The following is a 16,159-nucleotide window of genomic DNA, read 5'->3' as shown; positions in this document are numbered from 1 at the left end:
GGGCGCATCCTTCACACCGGGGCGCTGCAGAGGCGCTTTCTCCAAAAGCAAGAAGCGTTTAGGAAATCTGAAAAAGGGGATGAAACAAAGATTGAACTGATGCTGTTGGAAAGCCTTTGCTTTGCTCCTGTCAAGTTTGCTTTGGGGGTTTGTGTTTAGTTTTCGCGTCGAGATAAGCTGTATTCAGCTGTGGACAGCGGCTCGGCTTGTGAGAGCCCTGTGCACTGTAGGAAAGGGTCAGAGAATGCTGCGGGCTCTTGTCGAGAGGCTGCCTGAGGAACAGGAGCAGCAGTTGTCACAGGGACACCGCCGCGGTGTCGGTAGATGTGCGGGAGCCTCGGTGCCGCCGGGCCCGGCTCGGTGCCGCCCGCGCTGCTGCGACCCGTCCTTGGCCCGGCCCGGGGCCGAGCTGGCTGCGGGAGCCGGCTCTCCGCGCCAGGTGCGGGTGCTCTAACACGTGTCTTGGACATTGTTCCATAGCTTTGGTATAGAGGATTCAGCTGCTGCGTTCACGGCAGCGTGTGCTTTGGCACGGGTCGGGAGCGGGCTCTAGTCGCGGTGTCACAGAACGCTCTGAATGCACTGAAGCTGGGCAGAGGAGGCTCCGAGCTAGGCCCGGCGTCTCAGACCGGACGTGACAGAAGATGAGGGGAAAAGCTACGGAAACAGTGGAGGATGCGGAGGAAATGCTTTCTGAGGAGAGCTTCAAGGCCGCGGCCCTGGCTCAGAGGGGAGCGCCTGCAGGAGGAGGCTCTGGAGCAGGTGCCGGGTGAGGTGAGCACAGAGCGGCACAGACCCTTCCCTTCCCCCGAGCCTCCCCGGCTGCGGCGGGCGGGTCCGCCCATGGCGCAGCGGGGCCTGCAGGGGCCGCGGCGGCCGCGAGGCGGCGCTGTGGAGCGGGGCGGGGCTGTCCCCGCACCGCCCCCGTTCCCATTCCCGGTCCCGGTCCTGTTCTCGGTCCCGTTCCAGGATCCGCTGCCTCGGCCCGGTTCCCCGTCGCTCGGGCCCTCGCGCCGTCACTGCCAGCGACGCTGCCGCCGCCTGTCCCGGGCTCCCGCCCCGGCGCAGGGATTGTCCCCGCTCCACGAGGCTGCTCCTGGAGAACGTGGCTCCTGTCACTGCCGGGTCCCCTCCGTGCTGCGTGTGCGCAGATGGGCGGGACACGGCGCCGGGGACGTGGCTGCGGCGCTTTGTGCGGTGCCGGCAGCTGCGAGAGGCCTGGCAGGACAGCAGGGAGCTCTCATGGCCTCGGGAAGCAAGCCGTGTGCCCCTCGTGATGCGCTGCTGAAGCGCAGTCCTGCAGCCAGCCTTGAGAAGGCTTCACAGGTGAAAAGAAAAAGCAATAATTGAGAGACAAGTGTGTTGCAGGTGGTTGGTGACGTCAGCGGAGCAGGCTCACTCGGCGGAGGAGCCCGAGCAGCCGCGGCTGTGGATGGCTCAGCCAGCGCCTCAGCTCTCGGGGCCTGGCAACGACAAACTGCATCTCACCAGGGGAAACACACGGGTATGGCTCCGATGGGTTTCGGAAAGAAACAAGTGTGGTGTTCTGCAGCATTTGTTCTTGGATGTGTGCAGCCAGAGTGCAGCTGCGGCCAGAAGGGCTCTGGCACTGCAGCTGCCCACGACCCTCGCACTGCAGGCACAGTGCTGCACACACCTCTGCCCAGCTCGCACCAAAGCCAGGATTCACCGAGCTTCCAAGAACCAACTCGTACAAGCACCCTGAAGGCTCCCCCAGCCCGGGAGCAGCTGCTGCGCTGGCACAGCCGGGCCGGGGCCGCCGCGCCATCCCGGGGAGCAGAGGGCCGGGGGAGACGGGAGGGCGCCTGGGGGATGGCCGGGCCCGAGGGAAGGGCAGCGGCAGCGGGGCGCACCCAGAGCCTCGGCAGCCCCGGCTCAGGGCCCTGGTGCCAGCCATGGCACAGAGGCTCCTCCCAGGGAAAAGCCTTCAATCCCTGCTCGGTGCGAACGGCCGAGCCTCAACAGCCAGCAGAGCCCTGCCTTGCCCACAGCACAGTGAACACAGCTTGCGTTTGAAAAGAACTTTATTTAAAATCAGCGATGATACAGACTGCCCCCGCTGTCACAGCACAAGGTGTCCCGTGCCCTGGGCAGCCCCGGCTCACAGCAGTCCAGTGATTCCATATGGAAATACAACGCGTACAGATCTGCTCCTTCACGGCTAACAGGCAATTCAGTAACCTCAACCCATTTTGTTTTCTATGATTTCTAGTGTAACCAGACTTAAAATTTGTCTTCTAAGAAATCTGGAGAAATCTTCCTTTAGCAATAGCGTGCACCAGCTGAGCAATTCCCACCACCTTTGTCACCATGCAGACAGCAGAGCCAGCAGGAGTCAGGGCCATCAGCAGGGAAATATGATCAATAGCAGCATTTTCCACGTGATCTCAAGTTACAGTCGTCTACAGAAGAAGGAATTGTGATCACCAGTAGGGAAGCAGTTAATTACTGAATCCATTGTTAAAAGAAATTGAGTTGAAGGCAGGTTTTACCTTAAATAGGATTAAATATATATTGCAAGACACACCACACTCTGCAGGAGCTGCACATACAGAAGCAGAACTGTGGGCAGGGAGGCAGCGTGTGTCCCCCCCCGCACCCAATATTCCCACACAACATTGTCAAATTTAAAACTATCACCACTTGTTGAAAGTTGTCCAAGAAGTATTTACAGCACAGGCAGGGCCGGGAGAGGCTTGGGGAGCCGCAGGTCTGGCCAGGGTGCTCCCGCAGTCCACGGAGCTCCAGCACTGGCTCCGGCAGAGCAGCTGCTGCCCGGCCGTGCCCGCTCCTCACACCCCTCTACCCCTACACAGACAAGCGTTTGGCGTGGGTTAGGACAAAGCTACAGGCGGTGCCGTGGCGTGGGCATGGGCGAGCACTGCCCATGCTGCAGTGGGCCCGCCCGGCGCACACGGGAGGATGCACGGCGGGGTCGGAGCAAGAGAGGCTCCTCGGGAACATGCTGCACAGTCGGGCTCCAGCCTCTACAGGAATCCTGGCTTCCAGCGTCAAATAAAGCCATTTCCAGCTATACAGCGAGGGCGGCACTGATCTGGGACCGGTGTTTAAACAGATGCCAGTTCCTACGGACCTACGTCGCGTATAGCTCCACGTATTACAGAGACCAGGCCGGATCTTCAGCGAATAAGTAGGTCCACGATTGTAGATCAACAACAGACTTTTATTGCTTTATACATGTGGTGCTGTTCAAGGCACTGTGGCACGGGCTAGAAAACTCGGAATGACTCGTGAAGGGACCTGGAATGCGACACAGCCGGAGCCGCGCGCCGCTCCTCAGCAGCTGCCGCGGCGGCCGGGGCCGGCGGGCCATGGCCCGACACCGGCCCCTCACATGCCCATCCGGATGCTCTGGATGATCTGGAAGATAGCTGCAAGAGAGCGGAGAGGGGAGCGCTCGCCGGGCAGCGCCAGCAGCGGGCTCGGGGCCCCGAGGGGCAGCGCCCGGCCCGGAGGGGCAGCGCCCGGCCCGGAGGGGCAATGCCCGGCCCGGAGGGGCAATGCCCGGCCCGAGCCGCCGCCGGACCCGTCCGCCCGCGCGCGGCCGCTCACCTGATCCGCAGACCACGAAGATGAAGAGAGCCAACAGCCAGGGCCCGACCGACGCCTTCTCCTCCGGGGCCGTTCTCTGCGAGCACAGTACCGCCGTCAGCGCAGCGCGGCCCGGCCCCGCCACCCCCGCCCGTGCCCGCCCGGCTCGGCCCGGCCCCGCGCACCGAGGTCTTGGCGACGTTCCCCCGCTGGGTGATGTTCTTGCTGTGCTTCTCGTTGGCCATGCGGATGCGCTGCTTGGCCACCATGTCCGCGCTCGGCCCGGTCCGGCCCGGCCGCCGCTGCCGCGTCAGCACCGCGCGCGCCGCACGCCGGGAGCGCGCCGGAGGCGGGGCCCGCGCGCGCCAACCCGCGCACGCGCCCCGGGCCCCGCCCCGCCCGGTAACGTGGCGCGCTCTGCGGCCGCTGCGCCGCCGCCACCCCGGAATCGGAAACACCGCTCCGCCCGCGCCCCAAGATGGCGCCGCCCACGCCGCTGCTCGCAGGTGCGTCTGGCCCGGGCCCGGGGCCGGTGCGCGGGAGATGGCAGCCAAGTTGGGGTGGGGTGGCCCGGGGCCCCTTCGGTGCCCCTCCGGTGCCCGTCGGTTTCCGCCACGCGGTCATCCCCGGCGTGCGCTGCCGCGGCGTGGCCAAGTCCGGCCCCGGTCGTGGAGTTCTTGGCGGTGCCGGCCCCGGCGCTGGTCAGGGCTCGCCGGGCCCTGTGCTCGCTGGGCCAGGACGAGCAGCGGCGCCCCAGAGGAGGGCCCGGTCCTGCCCCGAGCAGCCGCCCCGCCGCCGGCTCCCCCGCCCCGCGGGGCCCTCGCGGCCCCGTGTCGCGGATTCGTTCTCCGGCCGCGGGTGATTCACTCGCGGGTACCGGGGCGTGCGGGCAGCCGCTGCCGTGTCCGCTGCGCTCCGCGGGCTTTGGCTGCCGCTTCTCGAGAGGCGTGTTGCTTTCCATGGCTCACTGTTTAAACTCCCCCAGCATAAGGGATGCGTATTGTCCTTTTCTGTATTTGTGAGCTTTAAACACGAGCCCGTTTCCCCGCACTCGGGCCCGTGGGGGCGGCAGTTGCTCGAGTGGATTTTTGGCTGCTCACTGCCGTCTGTTGTGAGTTTGGATCCTAACGGGGAGCGTGACGGGAGGGCTGGAGAACACGGTCCAGCAGGGCTGCGCTGGTCCTGGGGCACACCTCAGCTGTGTTAGGGGTTCCCTTAGGTCTCCGGGGGCTGTGCTGTGCGTGAACCCTGTACAATTGTACTTGGGCGTGAGAAGAGCTGCTCTCCTGTGAGGCTGTGGCTGCCCACCCTGGGGCACATCCTGCACACGGATGGCAGCTCCAGGGCCGTGTCCGGCTGTGCCTGGGAATTTCCTTGTAGCAAGTTTGCAAACACTGTGCATGGCTCAGGGTTCACAAGTTAGAAAATCACCTGCTTTGTCAATTTCCTGCATTTGAAATGAGTTGTTTGTTTCCCCTGCAGTGAGAGGCTCCGAGGGGCTGTACATGGTGAATGGGCCCCCCAGCTTCACTGAGAGCGTGGCATTCCAAAGGTACTGCTGGCACTGGCACTAAAGAAATTGCTTTCTGAAAAGTAAGGGTAGACTGTGGAATTGAAAAATGTGTGAGTATAAGTGAGTTCAGAACACTGATGGCTTGGAAGGCTTTGCATTTGCTGCCAGGTGACAGTCCCTGGGCAGGGGCAGCAGGGGCTGCACTGAGACACAGGGCTCCTCAGGAGCACAGCAGGAAAGCTCTTGGATTGTTTTTTGTTGAGAAAACCTTAACTATGGCGCTGTTGAGTACTTATGTACGTTTCTCATTTCTTTAGGGATTCTGGAAAAAATTGCAAAGCTGTTGCTTTTAGCAAGGATGGCTCCCTCTTTGCCTGGTGCAATGGAGAAAAGTGGGTGCATTTTATTATCTTAATGTTTAGCTTGTATGAAATGTAATCAGTTATGCCTCATTTACTCTTGTCTGTGTAAAGATGATTGCTGTTAATGCAAGTGTTTGCATGTACACCTGAAATGGAGTTTATCAGATGAAATATTTTGTCTTCTTGGTGCAGCCATGATGCACCCATTCCCATGCAGTCTGGATATGCTCTCTTTTATTTGGGTGTTTTTTTATTCATGGCTCCCAGTCCCTAGTCTCTGGGATTAATCTATTAATAGAGTCCACAGAAGATAATGAGTCTATTCACCTTGTGAACATTACAATACAGGGTTCCTTTTTTATAGGTCAGGTGCATTATAGAGTTCACTCTCATATTTAGAGCTTATGTGTTGCATACAAAAATACATATTATGTTTTGACCAGTGGTTTCTGTCAGGCTTGGGTGTCTGGTTTTAAAATGTGGTCTTGGAAAAATTTAGTAAAAACAAGGGGGGCAGGGGAAGCTCTTCCAATTTTGTTCCATTGGCCAAATTTGGAGCAGATCTAGAAGAGTCATAGACTTGAACAATTCTCTCAGCATTAATTAACTATTGTAAGCATGTTTTATTGAAATAGCGTCTTTTGGTTCCAGAGTCAATGTTTTTAATGTCACCAGAGCTGAGTTACTGCATTCCTTTGATCTCCCAAAGACAGTTTGCCTTGAATTCTCGCCAAAGAATAACGTTCTGGCAACGTGGCAGGCCTATGCAAGTGAGTATTGTACCAGCTGCGGGGGCTTTGTGCCAGCTGGGAGGCTTTGAGCCCATGTGTGTTGGCCAAATGAGCAGTGCAGGAAGGTGCAGGAGGTTGTGTGGGCAGTCAGGAGCACCGTGCAGAGGGAGGGATGCCTCTGAGAGCAGCTGGTGTGGGCCATGCTCACCCACGCTCTGTCAGAGCAGTGCCCGTGCTCACAGTCCCTCTGTCACTCAGGCACGTCTTTCCTGAGCTTTGGGAAATGGTCCTGGTGCCGTGTGCCCTGCAGGCAGCTCCTGTTCTTGGATCCTTGGGTAGGCAAGGGACATGGTGTGCTGTCCTGGAGAGTTGTGTCCTGCCTGTGGGCCATGGCTGGAGCGTTCTCCATGTCCAGAGCTTTATTCCTGCTCTGCATCCCTGGGCGGTTTGAGATCCTGGTTCGGAGAGCTGCAGTCCTGCCTGAGGCACAGACAGTGTGAATGCTGCCTTGGGAGGGAAGAGCTGGGCAAGGCTGGGCCTTGGGAGTTGGCCAGCCTGTGGGGAGACTGGGAGCTGGGACAGGCTGTAGGGTAAGAGAACATCACAAGCTGTGAGCTGCTCTGGGGCTGCTGTGAATCACTGACAGCAGCAGGCAGGCTGGGCTAGCCTGGGTAAGGAGGAGAGTACAGACAGCTTAAAAGCAGCAGAACCATTTTGCATGGCTTGCAGAGAGCAGCAGTGACTACAGTGGAAGGGACAAAATCACCTCATTCCTGTGAGAGCAAAACACTGGAGTGGAGAACATGCCTCCGTTGTTTGCCCTGAGGATGGTTTTGGGTTTGGATTAAAGAGCTGTGCAGGTGTTGGTTGCAGCCTTGCAGTGGGGAGTAGAAACCCTGCACTCCAAATGTGAGTTCTTTCTGCAAGCAGACTGAAGTTAATAGGTGCAGCAATCAGCATTCATGGGTTTGGTCCCTCAGGGGCAGGAGCTGCATGCTTGCGAGAAGTTCATGCAGAACCATGAGTGGGATGTTGGGGTGAAGCAGATTTAAGCCTCAAATACCACTGTGTTTTTTTGCAGCTGCTAAGGATGGCACAGCAGGGGTGCCCAACCTGCAGCTCCATGATCTGAGAACTGGAAAATGCTTAAAGTCTTTTGTGCAGAAAAAGATGCAGAACTGGTAAATAAGCCTTCCAGATGCTAATTGTTTACAAAGAAATGTGGTTTTCAAAATCTGATCCAGGTAAATGGAGCTGTTAGTGTGGTGTTGGCTTTCAAAGCATTGCCTGCTGCTAACTGAAAGCCAGAGTCTGTGCCTGTGGGTGTCTGTGTCTAGTTTATTGTAAATTCACTCTCACTTTGCACCACAGAGGAAAGCTGAACAGACAATAACTAAGTCCACTTGTATATTTTTGCTATGCAGATGTCATTTATCCACATTAAATGTATCATGTTTGAACATTGTGGGTTCACAGTAGAGGGAAAAAACAATCCTGGAGTGGTAATGATGAGCATCATTTCATGTTTCTGACTTTTCCCTTAATGTGCAGGTGTCCTTGCTGGGCAGAGGATGAAAGCATTTGTGCCAGAAATGTGAACAATGAGGTGCACTTCTTTGAAAACAACAACTTCAGTATGCGAGTATTTCTCTACATTTAATTCCTTCTATAAATGCTGCTTCTTTTGAGGGGTGGTTTTTGTTTTCAGGTTTTTCTTTGTTTCTTCATTTGCTTGCCTTTTATTTTAAATACTGCCCACATTCTATTTCAGTTTGGAATTCAGAAGCATTATTTCACTTTCTTATTTATCTTTTCACTGACTGGCATGATGTGAAATGCATCTGATTCTCAGTAAAAAAGGCCTTATTCTATATTGTTACTCCTTTAATGAGATCCGTGAAATTGTTTTGTAGAAAATGTGATCTGCCATTACTTCTTGGGTTGTGCATATTCTGTCAATAGATCGCTAAAAATGGCTCATTAAAAAATTGGTGGCAAAAATGAAATAGTGAAGCCTGAAGATTTTTACCACAAAGATTTACTGTTGGTGATAGAATATCTGGAGTCGATAGGTGTTTAAAAGGGAAAGGGGAAGAAAAAAGCAGAAAGATAAAAACAAATTAGAACAAAAATGTAAAGGAGTGAAAAGAAAACTGAGGGGAGAACAGCAGCATGTGGTTTTAGTTTTGTATTTAGTTTTGCATTCTTTGTTTTGTTTTAAATACAAAGTTGATAGAAGAATTAGGGCTACAAGAGGTTCAGTTTCCTGAGAATTAGCCCTGGTGATGTTAGTCAAGCTGTGGGAAGCGTGGAATGTCAGCCTCAGCAGGATGTCTGCTGGCAGTGCACATTCCTGGCTGCAGTGGAGCTGTGGGGTGATGCTGTTGCCATCAGTTGTGCTGAGCCCTGAGCAGCCTGTTGGGAAGAGCTATCCCATGGAGGTTGATGGCAGAGCCCCTGCCTCTCTGTGATGGCCCCTGAATGTGGCTGAAGCCAGCACAGATAAGGTGAAGAACATCTGCCTCAAACACAGGCTGCATTCACCTTGGGTACAGAGGCTTCCTTTGCTTTTTGAACTTCCAAATACTAAGTGCCGAGTTTCAGGCATGGGCTTGATTAAAGTTGGTTTTGTAGGTGAAATGGGAAAATAATAGTTGTTTGCCTAGAAAAAGAGATCCTTTGTGATTGTCTTTACTGGTCTGTGTTATGCAGGATACAGCCCCATAGCAGGATGTGGTTAGGACATCCAGGTAATGTGGTTTGTCATTAATATCAGACATCTGTGGGCCTTTTTCTTGGCAGATACCATTGCAAACAAGCTGCATTTGCAGAAGGTCAGTGATTTTGTGCTGTCCCCAGGAGCACAGCCAACCAAGGTACTTCTGATCCAGCTTCCAATCTTTTTTTTGTTTTCTTAAAAAAAAATGCACTGTGATTTTAGTACTAATGTAACTATTTTAGTAACTATGCTCTGGCTACAAGGCTTTAACCTGCAGTGAAATCTCGTGGCTGTTTCAGGTTGCTGTTTATGTCCCAGGCAGCAAAGGTGCTCCGTCCTTTGTCAGGCTCTACCAGTACCCCAACTTCGGGGGCCCGCAGTCTGCACTAGCCAACAAAAGCTTCTTTAAAGCTGACAAGGTGACAATGCTATGGAACAAAAAAGGTATAGCAGCTGTGTACTGACACTTTTATATTGTGCTCCTTTGGATTCACTTTGTTTGCTGTGTGGGGTTTGTGTTTAATTTGCATATGTTGATAAATCCTGAGGGTGTCCATTAATGCTTTGCTGAGGTGCATTTCTGCACACCCTGGAGTGCTCAGCACTTATCCTGTGACTTTCATCATTTTTTGTGTTGTACTTGAAAATATTCTATACATGCTGGTAAATTTTTCAGTTGAATGACAAATTCCTATATAATTTTGCATTCTGTGTCGATAATGAAATTGGATTGTAAACATAACAACAGTTCATGTGATGATATGATCTTAACCTGTAGAATTATCTGTATGCATACATATGATAACTGGGGTGAGCTGAGAGGCCTCTGTGTTTTGTTGTTTGTTAGCAATGAGCTGTTTCAGAATGGTTTTGTACAAATCATTTTAGTTCAACCCACATAGTTTGGAATGTAAAGGAAGGTGTTTCACACATGTAGAAACCATGCTTGGGGACTGTGAGAGACAGCAAAGATTGTTGCTCGAGACATTTTGGGGTGCATGTGTCTGTGGAAGGGGCAGGCTGGGCCTTGCCCTGGTGAGACAGTGCCCTGCTCTGCACCCTCCACAGCTGTGGATAACAGATGTGCATACATGAGATGTTGAAGAAATATTTCAGTCAAGGATTGATCAGGATGTTTGGTTTCTGCCATAGTTTAATTTTTTTTTAATAGCTGCAAAGGATGTTCACTTGCTTGTGATCTAACAGTAAATGAATAGAGAAAGGAATGTATTCAGTGCTTTTATGTTAGCATTTAGGAAAAACTCAATTCAAAAGAGACTGATACCACACAAGCAACCGGTAGGAGCTCATAGCAGAGCTGGTTTTGCTCAGTCAGGTGTTTAGTGCAGCGGCTGCCGTGGTTTTCAGAAGCTGTGCTGCAGTAACTGTGTGTGTCCGCAGCCACGGCCGTGCTGGTGGTTGCCAGCACCGAGGTGGACAAGAGCGGTGCCTCGTACTACGGCGAGCAGACGCTGCACTACCTGGCCGCCAGCGGGGAGAGCGCCGTGGTGCAGCTGCGTGAGTACGGGCGGGGCGGGGCTGGGCAGGGGCGGGGCCGGGCAGGGGCGGGGCCGGGTGGGGCGGGGCGGGGCTGGGCAGGGCCGGGCGGGGCCGGGTGGGGCGGGGCGGGGCAGGGCCGGGTGGGGCGGGGCTGGGCAGGGCCGGGTGGGGCGGGGCCGGGTGGGGCGGGGCGGGGCCGGCGGGGTCGGGTGGGCGGGGCGGGGCCGGGCTCCGCTGCCCTGCAGCTCCTGCCTCTGCCGGGCTCCTTAGTCTCATGAAGTGACCATTAGAGCAAAATCCTCTAAACAAAAAATCCTTCACCTTTTCTTTTTTTTTTTTTTGTTTGTTTTTTACCTCTGCAGGAGGATGTTGCTTTTTTCTGGGTTGGTGTGGGGTTTTTTCCAGTAGCTGGATTTTATTACCTTTGATAGACTTACCATCTTAATGTCAGTGGCAGAGAGCGAAAGCTTCCAGTTAATACGTACTGATAATTTGGGAAGGTGTTCAGGTGCACAGGGAGGGAACTATACTCATTTTCTGAGAAAACACCTGGACAATGGAGCCAGGTTGATGTCTGAGAATCCATAATGGGCAGGAATGTATGTAACCAAACAGAATAGTCCTACCTGCACTTAAACACATGCAAGATACTGCCCTCAATGAGCCAGGGCAAATAAAACTCCTTTATTTTGTATTGTAATACTGAAAGTGTTTTAAAACCTAAAAATGACATATTGGAGAGCAGCAGATGAATGTGCTTAATTCCAGTGTCTAGCTTTCACTGGAAATCCATGCCTGAACTTCTGCTGTGGGGGTCTTTTTTCCTTCTCTCAAGCTCTTGCTCTTGTGTGCAAACATCTGGCCTGCTTGGGATTGTAGAGGCTGATTTGTTGGGAGTGCTTGGAGCACTGGGGGTAGGGTGACGTGGACTGCCTTTGCTGGAGGTAAATGTGACTTCCATAACAGTGCTGGCTGGGAGCATTTCCAGTTTGCCTTCTGCTGCAAAACTTGTGGATGAGTACTGTGCCTCGTTTCCCCTTCATAGTAACTCCCCTGGGGAAGGAGAATTGGGGTCATGACTCAGTATATAGAATCTCTTTGGGAGTAGTTTAACCCAGCTTACAAGTAGAGCACTACTTGTTTAACTACATACCTACTAAAATGTTCTTTATTTCTACTGCATCTGTATTTAACAGGAAGTCTTTTCATTTAATTTAGCTATTCCTTTTCAAGGAAAAGTCCAAACTGATAAAAGCAAGTGGTGGCACTTGGACTGAGAGTGCCTGCAGAGTTGGATCTTTTTTGAAGTGCAATTTTGAAGCTTTTTTCCACTCTGGCATTTGCAAAGGGCTTTTCATTTTCGACTAAGATGTGGTGCTGCTGCAGGCTCTGGCAGAGCTCTGAAGCCTGCATGGAGCTGTCCTCATCTCTCCAGCTGTTGCTGTCACCAAGTGTCATTTTCTGTCACCTCTGTAGCTGAGCTGCATTGGGTTAATGTCACTGAAAAGGTTTTTAAGGGGAACACACAGTGTGATCCTTGTTTCTAAAGATAATGAGACTTCAGAGTGACAACAGACATGAACCATTTAACTCAGTTTGAACATCTTGGGTCAACTCTGGATTTAAGGATTCAGTAATGCATTTGGCATTTATCTGAACTATGGGTGAATATACCCAGATGATGAAAAGTTATAATGATCTGTGGTTTGTATTTACCTCTGGGTATTTTACCTGAGTTTTCATCACTAATTCATTATTCTTCAGTATATCCTAATGTTCCAACCCCCAGAATAACTTCTAACAGTAGCAAGTTTTGATCATTACATGTAAGGCCATTTTTGTGTGCTCACCCACATTAAAGTCTGATTTATAAAATGTTGTGCATGGGCATGGCCCAAAGATAACTCAGGTGACTGTTACCTTTACAAAGCTGAACTACACAATATTTCTTAGATTAAAAGAAGAGAAGCTATTATCCAGCTGGTATAAAACTCCTGTTTTTGCAGGTTTCCAGTGGGACAATTTGAGAAGGCCCTGAGGTCATACTTGAGGAAAAAAAAAAAACGGAATTTTTTTACATGTCAAGCTATGCTTACTGTTAAAGTGTTGGTGCTGGCCGTACAGAGGTAATTTGGAATGACTGCAGTTGTTGTTGCAAACTGTAACTAAAGTTATCAGAAGATACAAGGTTGTTTTTCCCTCTGTTGTTAGCAGAATTAATTTTCACCGTCAATAATTAGAATACATCATTTTAGCGAAGCATGAAGAGTCACTATGGATTTTATTTTGGCTTGCTCTGAAAAAACAGTGTCTCCCAACAGCTGCATGTTCTTCCTTTTCCTTTAGCCAAAAACGGCCCTATTTACGATGTTGCCTGGAGCCCCAATTCTGTCGAGTTCTGCGCTGTGTATGGTTTCATGCCTGCCAAAGCCACGGTTTTTAACCTGAAGTGTGACCCCGTGTTTGATTTTGGCACCGGGCCTCGCAATGCTGCCTACTACAGCCCCCACGGACACATCCTGGTGCTGGCAGGCTTTGGGAACCTCAGGGGACAGATGGAGGTGTGGGACGTTAAGAACTACAAGCTGATTTCCAAGCCGGTGGCCTCGGATTCCACGTACTTCGCGTGGTGTCCCGACGGGGAGCACATCGTGACGGCCACGTGCGCCCCGCGGCTGCGCGTCGGCAACGGCTACAAGATCTGGCACTACACGGGCTCCGTGCTGCACGCCCACGAGGTGCCGGCGGACCAGGAGATGTGGCAGGTGTTCTGGCAGCCCTTCCTGGACGGCGTGTTCCCCGAGAGAGCGGTGCGGTACCAGGCGGTGCCCGGCGAGCTGCCCCGCGCCGCGCCCGGCCCCGCGCAGGCGTACCGCCCGCCCGCCCTGCGCAACCGGCCCGCCACGAGCTCCAAGCTGGTGAGTGCCCCGGGGCACTGCCCGCCTGGCGCTCGGCTCCGCGGAGCTTGGCCTCGGGAGCTGGGTGCTTTTGAGAGGAGCCTGAGAACAGCACTTGGCTGTTCCAAGGAGTGTGTACTTTTTCCTCCTCTTTCTCTCTTTCTCTCTTTCTCTCTTTCTCTCTTTCTCTCTTTCTCTCTTTCTCTCTTTCTTTCTTTCTTCTTTCATCTTTGCATATGATGTTGTCTGAGGTATATTTTAGGGTTTCTGTGCCAACATGGAATGTGGGGTTTTAACCATTTTGCATGTCCTGCAGCATGAAGATGAGCCACCCCAGAACATGAAACCCCAGCTGGGAGGCAGTGATAAGCCAGTGTCTAAAACAGCTCTCAAAAATCAGAGGAAGCATGAAGCTAAGAAAGCTGCTAAACAGGTACTGCAAAAGTCGTCGTTGTAAGAATCACATTAATTAGTTAATTAGCTTCCCCAAAGGCAGCGGTCAGTCTCATGTGGCAGTGTGGGAAGGGCAGCCGAGTTTAACCAGAGAAGAGCAGCTACAGAAGGGTGATTCAGTAGTAACAGCTTTGCTGAGTCGCTGCAAATGTTAGCTGAACTCAGTGTGGAGACAAGGTGATTCTGGCTTCTCCCATCCTGCAGAATGTGGTTTGGTTTTAGGTAGGAGGGAGGAACAGGTGGGTGCTTTGTGTTCCCTGCAGGTCAAGGCTGAGGTGTGTATTTAGGGCAGGCCAGAGACAGCCTGTCTGTCACTTCTGCACTTACTGTTCATTGACTAGGTAGATAAAAGTCAGCTTTTGGTATTAGCCTTCCAATTACTACAAACCTCTGCCGCAATAATTTCTTTAAATGCTATTTTAAAAAATTTCTAGCACTGCTTTTGAGCCCTTTCTTTTGCTTCACAGACAATGACCCAGTCTGCTTTGTTAAATATTTGTGTATGTATTTGTCATATCACCCTTAAACTGGTGTTTCCCTGTGCTGTGTGTGGTTGGGACCTTGAGGAAGTAGAAATTAAACAAGAAACAGCATGTGAGCTGTTCCACATAAGCCTTTGTCCATGGAAGGCAGTTCAATAGATAATGCAGTACCTCAGAGCAAGTCATCCTGAATTTTGGAATACATCCAGCAGTCTGGGGAAAGAAGGAATATAAATGGATCCTCTAAAGTGATTAAAGACATTTTTCATTCTCTTTGTAATCAAAGGCATTTTCTATATTGTGTTTCTGTGTCTACAGGAGGCCAAAGCTGATGCACCCCAAGGCCCTGCCCAGGTCAGAACCCCACAGAATGCCCTACAGAACACTGTGCCAGCCATGACCACGGGAGATCCTGAAGTGGATAAGAAGATAAAGAATTTGAAAAAGGTGCGAAGAGATTCTTAGATTTCTAACAGACAGTATTCCCCCAAGGGCTGGTCTGTCAGACCTAGTGCAAGTGTAAGGTGAGCTGAGTCCAGGAGGATGCAGGAACCTTCACGGAATTGTCCCCAATTTGTACCCCCCTCCCTTTGCCCTCCCACCTGTGCAGCCGTGGTGTGCCAGGGCTCCTGAAGGTCCCATCAGAGGTGGCAGCACAGGGAGGAGTTTCTAAAGCTGACCCTCAGGAGCGCTGTGGAGGTGCAGCCAGACCCAGCTGAGGGTCAGGGTGCCCTGGCAGGTGTTGGTGCTCAGACAGGAGCTCTGTGCCTTCCGTGGGTGTTGGGACCTGCAGCTGCCAAGGCAACAGTGCCCTTGTGGCCTGAGTGCAAAGTTTACTGCCAGTCCTGAGAATTCTTGCATTAAATAATTCCAGAACAGAAATTGTTAAGTTCTGGCTAGAGAATCTTTCCCATTTATCTTGCTGCCTCCTGCTTCTCATAGTCTCTGGATTAACTTTCCAGGCTTTTTGAGGAGAATGTGTGGTGAAGAGGGATGGTGATGGAGTAATTTCCAGTTTTGGATCTAGCCCTTCAGTGAGACAATGCCTGATGTTTATTTCTGAGATGAAGTACTGCTGTTCCTAAGTTCTATTCCTGAAAGAAATGTGGGTTGTGGGTGGGAAATTCTGGGTGAAGCATCTGGAGATGCTCAAGGGATTGTGCTTTCCATAGAGACCTGCCTCCAGACACATCAGCAACTTCTAAGATTTATTTTCTGTTCTTGTTTCACCAATATTTTTGTTTGTTTGTTTCAGAAACTAAAGGCAATTGAGCAGCTGAAAGAACAGGCAGCTGCTGGCAAACAGCTGGAGAAGAATCAGGTACGATTGAGATCTGTACAGTTTATTCCAGATTCATTTTATAATAAGCTACATCTATGACATTTTCTGCTCTAGGTGGAGAAGATTCAGAAAGAAGCTGCTCTCCTTAAGGAACTGGAAGACCTAGAACTGGGTGTTTAAATCTTCCTCGAGCTCCAGTGTGGTGCTGACACAAAGTTCATGCAAAATGTAGTTTTGTTAAACATTTCAGCAGATGACCAAGGGTTCGACAGTCCACAGATTTGCTGCTCATTTGCCTTTAAAAAAGAGTTTTCCTAAAGATTTGTGCACATGAAGCCGTAAGCAAGCAATGAGTGTCCATCAGCCCGTTCTGCTGCTGTTCCAACGAGAAATGCGCTCCTTTTCTGAGAACATACTGCCTAGACCAGATTTTTTTTCCTTATTTGGGTGGGAGAAGGGAAGGCGACAAAGACATTTGATAGCTTTATTATATTTAAGAAGAGATGCGATCTTTATGCGATGACGGGCTGTAGATGAAATAAAGAGCATTTATAACAGCGAGCTGTCGGAGCGCTGTGTGCCCGCCAGGGGGCGCCAGGGGGCGGGGCTCCGGCCATGGCCCCGCCCCGCCGCGCGCGTGACCTTGG

General features: G+C 51.9%; 2 protein-coding genes across 2 annotated transcripts; one reads left to right on the top strand and one right to left on the bottom strand.

The window, feature by feature from the left end:
• Positions 1 to 2,027: 2,027 nt before the first annotated feature.
• On the bottom strand, positions 2,028 to 3,924 carry SERP1 (stress associated endoplasmic reticulum protein 1). Its single transcript, XM_064721608.1, has 3 exons — positions 3,759 to 3,924; positions 3,595 to 3,670; positions 2,028 to 3,413 (listed from the first exon to the last, which is right to left on the bottom strand). Exons 1-3 carry the CDS (start codon positions 3,840 to 3,842, stop codon positions 3,373 to 3,375), a joined length of 201 nt encoding a protein of 66 aa, XP_064577678.1. The 5' UTR covers positions 3,843 to 3,924; the 3' UTR covers positions 2,028 to 3,372.
• A 39-nt stretch (positions 3,925 to 3,963) lies between these two features.
• EIF2A (eukaryotic translation initiation factor 2A) lies at positions 3,964 to 16,069 on the top strand. Its single transcript, XM_064721605.1, has 14 exons — positions 3,964 to 4,079; positions 5,056 to 5,125; positions 5,404 to 5,478; positions 6,100 to 6,218; positions 7,261 to 7,360; positions 7,731 to 7,813; positions 8,982 to 9,055; positions 9,198 to 9,342; positions 10,300 to 10,416; positions 12,745 to 13,316; positions 13,612 to 13,728; positions 14,549 to 14,677; positions 15,486 to 15,551; positions 15,627 to 16,069. Exons 1-14 carry the CDS (start codon positions 4,052 to 4,054, stop codon positions 15,690 to 15,692), a joined length of 1,761 nt encoding a protein of 586 aa, XP_064577675.1. The 5' UTR covers positions 3,964 to 4,051; the 3' UTR covers positions 15,693 to 16,069.
• Positions 16,070 to 16,159: the final 90 nt, after the last annotated feature.

This window comes from Zonotrichia leucophrys, chromosome 9, assembly GCF_028769735.1.
Source record: "Zonotrichia leucophrys gambelii isolate GWCS_2022_RI chromosome 9, RI_Zleu_2.0, whole genome shotgun sequence".
NCBI lineage: Eukaryota > Metazoa > Chordata > Aves > Passeriformes > Passerellidae > Zonotrichia > Zonotrichia leucophrys.
This window is presented reverse-complemented; position numbering and strand designations above follow the sequence as displayed.

Bases quoted from the DNA above. Each gene is read 5' to 3' on its own strand.
- SERP1 (XM_064721608.1), bottom strand. From the start codon at position 3,842: ATGGTGGCCAAGCAGCGCATCCGCATGGCCAACGAGAAGCACAGCAAG. The intron at 3,671-3,758 runs GTGCGCGGGGCC...CTGTGCTCGCAG, and splicing joins GGAACGTCGCCAAGACCTCG to AGAACGGCCCCGGAGGAGAA. The intron at 3,414-3,594 runs GTGAGCGGCCGC...GCTCTCTTGCAG, and splicing joins CTTCGTGGTCTGCGGATCAG to CTATCTTCCAGATCATCCAG.
- EIF2A (XM_064721605.1), top strand. From the start codon at position 4,052: ATGGCGCCGCCCACGCCGCTGCTCGCAG. The intron at 6,219-7,260 runs GTGAGTATTGTA...GTTTTTTTGCAG, and splicing joins AACGTGGCAGGCCTATGCAA to CTGCTAAGGATGGCACAGCA. The intron at 7,814-8,981 runs GTATGCGAGTAT...TTTTCTTGGCAG, and splicing joins CTTTGAAAACAACAACTTCA to ATACCATTGCAAACAAGCTG.